At 46.8% G+C, this 7,500-nt stretch overlaps 1 protein-coding gene and 1 long non-coding RNA gene across 2 annotated transcripts in view; one reads left to right on the forward strand and one right to left on the reverse strand.

Annotated features, from left to right (window-relative positions):
* Positions 1-406: 406 nt before the first annotated feature.
* The window catches only part of LOC125288476 (pseudouridine 5'-phosphatase), a 30,417-nt gene continuing 23,323 nt past the window's right edge, over positions 407-7,500 (forward strand). Inside the window, exons 1-3 of the mRNA XM_048234884.1 lie at positions 407-541; positions 922-1,140; positions 1,537-1,766. Of these exons, the coding sequence (XP_048090841.1) occupies positions 466-541; positions 922-1,140; positions 1,537-1,766 (525 nt within the window). The 5' untranslated portion in view covers positions 407-465. The remainder of the gene's footprint in view (positions 542-921; positions 1,141-1,536; positions 1,767-7,500) is intronic.
* Positions 6,211-6,621, reverse strand: LOC125288477. The gene is made up of 2 exons (XR_007192494.1): positions 6,557-6,621; positions 6,211-6,454 (listed from the first exon to the last, which is right to left on the reverse strand). It is a non-coding gene; the product is annotated as an uncharacterized LOC125288477 (long non-coding RNA).

A 7,500-nucleotide genomic window follows, 5' to 3' on the forward strand; every position in this document is an offset into this window, starting at 1 on the left:
GATCTACACAAAGACAGAGCGAGTAGTGCACATGTTATGAGAGAACTCACAGGCATATGCTGTATGATACAAGATAAATCATATGAACAGAATCGGAGAAAAGCAAAGGGCAAAAGTCTTACCGTACCAGCCAAAAGACTACTCTACCCATAAGGCTCTGGGTGGAAATATCTGTCTGTTCATAACATTACATAGAGTTCTTAGCTTTATTGATGTCTCATATTGATGTCTGATCAAGAAATTACAAAAACGATTTATCCTGTTGATATAAAAAATATATGCATACATACATTTATATTTACCATCAAATGTTGTTCATCTGAGGTATCGTAGATATATTTACAAAAGCCGACAAACCCAACACCGCTACTAATTTTGGTCGTGCAGCGCATTGCTGTCTCCAGACTGCAATCTATGCACGACTACACATGAAACTTTCAGACTAGAAAACTAATAAACGCGTCTATGGCCATGGCAGCTACAGTGTCCAGCTATAAGCCAGTCACTCATGTCCTATTTGACATGGACGGCCTGTTGCTTGGTATGTTTTACCGTCTATGGTTATCATTTGCAGCGCTGTCAGTTTCTAGCAACTAACGTTAGCTTGAATGAAGTTGGTATTGGCAGGTTTGAGACTTCTCGCAATCTCAATGAGTAATTTTCGTTTGTATTCTGTGACATTTATGTAATGACACAGTCAAGCCCGTGCTTTAACGTTTGATTAATCAAATGGGACACAACTGATTTGATGTGAATGCGACATGGCATAATATCAGCATGGTTTCCCTGTCAATGAGAAACTGCATTTCCCTTTTCTGTCTCGCTGTCTGGTATGCACATCTTGGAAGGGACATGGACAAGAGTTATATTTCTGCTGCCTCTATTAACAACAGCTGTGCTATGCTTCCTCTTGACCCGTAGACACAGAGAGGTTATACACGGTGTCTTTCCAAGAGATCTGCGACCGCTACGGGAAGCCGTACACCTGGGAGGTAAAGTCGTCCGTGATGGGGAAGAAGGCCTTGGACGCCTGCAGGGTCATCGCGGAGTCCCTGGAGCTGCCGCTTACACCGGAGGAGCTACTGCAAGAGAGTCGCAAGATCCAAGAGAACATCTTCCCCTCCGCAGCGCTCATGCCAGGTACACATCATCATCGGCGGACACTCGTGGTCGAGTATGTCGGTCCTTCTTCTTGGTCCTTATGGGTCTTCAGGTGGGCGAAGAGGCCAATCCTGGACCCGCATATTTTGGGGCAATGTGGGCATGGGTGGGCAGTAGTGCTTGTGGGTTTGGGTGGAGGCGATTTCCTTTCTGTGTCTGCGTTTGTCTTCTGCAGCACTACGGAGGTCGTCGTTGTACTGTGCAGTTCCATCTCGGACAAGTTGTCACACACACACACACACACACACACACACTGATGAGCTGCAGGAAGATTCATGAGCTCTTTCCCTTTGCCCCTCTGTGTGTGTGTGTGTGCGCCATGTTTAAAGTTGTGTGTTGATCACTGAGGTGTGTATTATATCCTGTCCTGCCCAGGTGCGCAGAAGCTTGTCACTCACCTGCACTCTCACGGGGTGCCTATCGCCGTGGCGACCAGCTCCGCGGGCGTGACCTTTGACATGAAGACCAGCCAACACAAAGACTTTTTCAGCCTCTTCAGTCATGTTGTCACGGGAGACGACCCCGAGGTGAAGAACGGCAAGCCGCAGCCCGACTCCTTCCTGGTGTGTGCCAGCCGCTTTCACCCCGTGCCCAAACCAGAGCAGGTGTGTGAACTTTGACCCTTGAACCCCCACCCCAACTAGAGTAGGTGGGTGAACTGACTCCTGATCCCTGAGGGGTGTAGTCTGGACAGGAGTATGTGTGTGTGCCTGTGTGTGCGCGTGCGTGTGTGTGTGTGTTTGTGTGTACATGTGCCCCATGTGTACATGTTAAACACTGTGTCGGTGTTGCTCATTTGGACTCTGTCCGGTGTGTCTGGGTTACACAAAAAAACGGAGGTGTACGCCACCCTCTACTCAAACCTTGAGATTCATGACAAAACAAACTTGACAGTAGAGTGGCGACTGCAACCCTCCGCATTAACTCTGGTCCTGCATCCGCACACAAACAGGAGAAACTGCAACCTGGGATGGCAGTTGAAACACAAGAAACAGTGTGGAATTCACTGTGCACAATACATTTAAACATGATTTACTTCTCATATTATTGGCTGCGAGCTGTTTGATAAGCCTAAGTAGCACTCAATTTAATGTTACTCCCTGTGGTGCACAAGACACACATTTGATTTTAATCATTTTAATTGTTTTCATTTAATAAATGCTGATACAAATGATGAGACATGTGCTGCAGAAGAACCCCTGGAGTAGTCGAGCTTCGTTATCTGTACTGAGGGGAAGAGTAGCTTGCTGCGACGCTAACCCCTGCACCAGCAGGCAACACATCTCACAAGCAGGGGAAGAATGTATGCATTCTCCATGCCTGCTTATTCTAAAAATATTATTTTTAATACGCTTACAAGTAAGGAGACAATTGTCGGACAAATGCTATGAACTCTGATGCTTCAACCTTGCATATACACGAGAGGACATTTCCATAATGTGCTTATGGCTCTTTTGATTTTTAAAACTTGGTTCATGGCTCAGGTTCGTTTTATTTCTGTGTTTTAAGTCTTGTGTTTTGAGTAAGGTAGACTTTGTGTTTTAAAAGTTGCTTTACAGATAAACCTTCTTATAGTACAGGTTTGTTACGCTTGTAGAATTTGAAATTTGCCTGTGAAATTGTGTTTTGAGTCCTTCTCTTGCTTTTTGATCAATCTAATCACATGGCGTAGGAATTCAAAAGAAGGATGTGGTGTGTGTGTGTGTGTGTGTGTGATTTATAGGCAATCATGTGTGTGACAGGATACTCGCAAAGTTTACTCCACAAGCGTGGATTTGATTATACAAGAAAATTGATGTAGGACGTGCGTGTACACCGTGTTGTAAATCTGAATATACAGTTTATGTTTGGCTTTTTAATGCCTTTAGGCGGGGATCACATCAGCCAGCAGCAAGAGGCAGCGGATAACGCAGCGCTAAGACCATAATAAGTTTTATCTCGTTCCTAAGCAACACAAACGTTTTGTCAATTGAATACGCTCACGTTGCGCTTTGAAAGTTGAACCAAGTTCAACGCTCAACTTGTTCAACGCTAGTGTTACGCCAGCGTTGCCACCGTTCTGCTGCCGAACCATAGAGAACAAGAGGAGAACCTGCCACCGTTCCGCTGCCGAACCCTAGAGAACAATAGGAAACCTGCCGCTTGCCGCTGACTAACGTCTTCCCTGCCCTTAATCTAATAGGACAGTGGAGAGGTTGACAGGAAGTCAGTGGGAGAGAGAGATGGAGAGGGATCAGGAAATGACCTGTGCTGGACTCAAACCTGAGTCCACGGATATGGTCCAGTGGCACCACAGCGCCCCTGCAAATCTGAATATTTTTGTCTGTAAACACTTTCTGCATCCTGTGCATACATACACCACCTTTTGGCATGAAAGTATATTTTTTGGGCTTTTTGCCTTTATTTGGATAAGACAGGAAGTAGGACAGGAAGGAAGTGGGAGAGATGGGACGGGAAGTGACCTCATTAGCCTGACGTGGTCATACTCTATATGACGTGATGGACGAGGCACTGTTCCATCTGCCCGTCCTGACAATTTGAACGTTCCAAACAGCTCTGGTTCGAGCATAGTTGCTCCACAACCGAGCAAGGCCAGACCGAACTTCCCGAACTCAAATGTTGTGGGCGGTGCTAAGTTCGGCGGCCACCCAGACTAGGTCCCCATGGGCACTAGGACCCAAACATGGTATGGATACTGCAGCGCCCCCTAATGTTAGGAACAGTATGATAAACGAAGCCCTGACTGTGGTTGTTCTTGAGAAGTGCAATTATAGCATGTGGACTCTATCGCCTCCCTTTGTTTGGGGTCTGTGTGGTTCTACTATAATAGCTAGACACACACACACACACACACACACTGCTGCAAACACTCTTGGGAATGTGGTGGTGTAACACTCCAGTGTGTTGGCAGGATCAAGCATCTAACACACACACACACACACTAACCAGGCAGCGGCGAAGCAAAAGCAAATCCGTCTGGATTCCGATGTTTGCGCCGTTTGAACCACTAGGATGGAGCCCCAGCCAAGCAGCCCCCGTTACCACGGAAACCCTGTGAAATGTCGTGTTCCACCTCTGGTCTGACAGCACCGCCACTTTGGCTGGCAGGCCGACAACCACACACCCTCGATTGGGTTACATCTCCCTTCTGTGCATGTGTGACCAACCTGACTTTCATTGTGTGTGTGTGTGTGTGTGTGTGTGTGTCTACATAATTGTGTGTGGAGTACAGCTGAGTGTGTGTGTGCTTGTGTGTGCGCGTGTGTGCTTGTGTGTGTGTGTGTGTGTGTGTGTGTGTGTGTGTGTGTGTGTGTGTGTGTGTGTGTGTGTGTGTGTGTGTGTGTGTGTGTGTGTGTGTGTGTGTGTGTGTGTGTGTGTGTGTGTGTGTGTGTGTGTGTCTCTCAGTCAGGAAGCTGTGAAGCATCAGTGCTGTTGTCGCCGTCTCAGGAACAATTACACTCAGACACGGATTAACCAAAGGCCTGAGAGAGAGAGAGAGAGAGAGAGAGAGAGAGAGAGAGAGAGAGAGAGAGAGAGAGAGAGAGAGAGAGAGAGAGAGAGAGAGAGAGAGAGAGAGAGAGAGAGAGAGAGAGAGAGAGAGAGAGAGAGAGAGAGAGAGAGAGAGAGAGAGAGAGAGAGAGAGAGAGAGAGAGAGAGAGAGAGAGAGAGAGAGAGAGAGAGAGAGAGAGAGAGAGAGAGAGAGAGAGAGAGAGAGAGAGAGAGAGAGAGAGAGAGAGAGAGAGAGAGAGAGAGAGAGAGAGAGAGAGAGACCAGTGGCACACACCCACATGTGTTTACACTTTGACATACTGTGTCTGGGCCCTTTGTCTCTCTCATTTGTTCTGCTCATTCTAGTGTGTGTGTGTTGCTGATCTCATAAACTCGGCTTCATGCAGTATGGTTTCTGCTGCTTCCACGTCCTCAGACTCACTCTGCTGTTAACGCTCCAGTCTGTTAGCATGAGCAGTCACATGAATAAGACATCACAAATCACACGCGCGCGTGTGTGTGTGTGTGTGTGTGTGTGTGTGTGTGTGAAGTAGAGGGGCACAGGTCCTGTGGGAGGCAGGAGAGCCTGAGGGGCTGAATGTTAATCTCATTGAGGTGTGTGTGTGTGTGTGTGGTTTGTGAAGTAGGAAAAAGCAGAGATCGCACTCAGGGGCTGAAAGTGTACTGAAAATTGTATTAAGTGGCGGAACATTATTGGATCTCCACCCTTAAAACCCTTCATCCGACTCGGTCTTAACATGCTTTCTGTAGGCCAATCATTTAATGCGCCCATGACAGGATGAAGAATAGTGGTTTAATTCATTGTTAATTGTGTTATTACATGCCTTCTTTTCAATATGATCTATATTGTCTATTGATAAGTCTGTATAATGTTTGTGGCATTGGTGACGTTGGGTATGTTTTTGTACAGTATGTGTGTCTCTATGTCTACCTGTAGGGACCACACACTGTGATTCGGTATTCACCTACGTTCTTGGTGATTGGCGATTCGGTATTCACCTACGCTCTTGGTAGGTGAGCGCCTGGTGGCGTGTTTCAAACTGGGACACTGATGATGGCCTAGGTCCGAAACGTTTGTCTACTTTTGTTTCATGGCCTGCAATGCTTTTTTGGCACTTTTGAAAAATTGAATGTCTTTAAGCCCGGTCTCTGCTTTTGAGTTGTTGCATGTGTAGTTGCCCTGGGGTCTGTACTACGAAGGGAGCTGAACCTACCCAGATGTAACTCAGGGTTACTTTGTTAACCAGGTTTTGTCAACCCCGGTTTATCTTAAGTGGTGTTAATCGGTACTACGATGCTGATTATGAAGTTGATTTGTTGAGCCGGGGTTAACCTAATTGAGTTTGTCTTGGCGTTCACATAAAGGGCGGGTTGCAGCGCAAGTCACCACTTTCAATGATGACACGATCACCTTATTTTACGGATGAGGAATGCACAATTATTATGACAAGTTATGAGGAATTAAAACCCACTCTACGACAAAAATCAAATACTTTGGCAGTGAACTGTCACAGACAGAAGACGACCCAAGAGCGCAAGTTCAAATTCAGAGTCTTTTATTGAAGGGTTCAGGGGGGAAGAGGAGTGAGAGAAACGTGAGGTCTTGGAGGTTCCGGTTCCAGGGGTGCTAGGAGTGTCAGGGGTTCTCGGGGCTCTGGGGTTTTCCAAGTTTCCGGGGGGTTCCAGTCCAAGGTGCTGAGTGTGTGTATCCCCCAGTGATCGAGCGGCGTCTCGGGCTGAGGGTGGTGACGCGTCGGGGCTCGCTCGTCTGGTGGTCGGAGGCCTGGGGGAACACACACACACAACAGCAAGGTGAACAGCAGGCAGTAGTACAGACCAGGGCTAGGCACTAAACGTGGTGAGACAGAAGGCAGATTCGAGTTACCGGGGGGGCTGAAGATCGGAGAGTAATCGAGAAGATCCGGAAGGCAGGTCGGGATAACCGGGGCAGTAGAACAGGGAGGCAGTCAAGAAAGGATCCGAATCACAGGTAGGAGTCAGAGAGTAGACAGGCAGGCAGGTTACTGGTCCAGGTTTGAAGACGATCTGACAGGGCTTGGCTGAAAAACAGGGCTTTATATACTGGGAGAGGTTAGTGGAGAAATGCAGTGCAGCTGGCAGAGTAATTAGAGCAGAGTGGGGCAAGGTGAGGATGGTGAGTGGGAAATGCAGCGCAGCTGGCCAGGTAACAAGAGCAGAGCAGGGCGGAGCCAGGTGGAGCTTGTTAGGCAGAGTAGAGAGAGAGTGAGCAGAGTGGCAGAGAATTGAATCAATTAAGGTTGTTACCAGGGAGAGAGAATGCTCATGACATGAACAAAGCAAGGCTGTTGGCAACGTATTGCAGATCGGGTAGCCTAAATGCCTAAAAGTAAAGTTTTATTCCCACATGTTCTTCAAATATGTGTTACGGAGGATTAGTAGCTTGCGGAATGTCTGAAATGAGTTAAAATAATTAAATAGCCTATTTTGAGTTCATAGAAAGGCCTACAGATGCAACCCAATTCAGAAGTGGGCATATACAGTAGATTACAGTAATAAGGATAATTGAATGTTTAAGTAGCCCCCATTGACTGATTTAGTGTATGCCTAATCCTGTGAACATTTCAGATGCAACACCATTGCCAAACGAACATGGCAGCAGGTGAAAATGAAACACAAAAACATTATTCAGAATAGTAGGTTTATATAGTAGCTTGCATTAATATTTCTTAATTAAACATGTAGGCCTAGCTTATAGCCTTCACTTGGCCTCTGTTTTACAGCTAACAAGAAAAAGGTGTCTTTGAACACTACTGTAGGAGGAAAGGCACCAGAGTGTTTTACAGTAGC

The sequence above is a fragment of the Alosa alosa genome, chromosome 23, assembly GCF_017589495.1.
Source record: "Alosa alosa isolate M-15738 ecotype Scorff River chromosome 23, AALO_Geno_1.1, whole genome shotgun sequence".
Lineage (NCBI taxonomy): Eukaryota > Metazoa > Chordata > Actinopteri > Clupeiformes > Clupeidae > Alosa > Alosa alosa.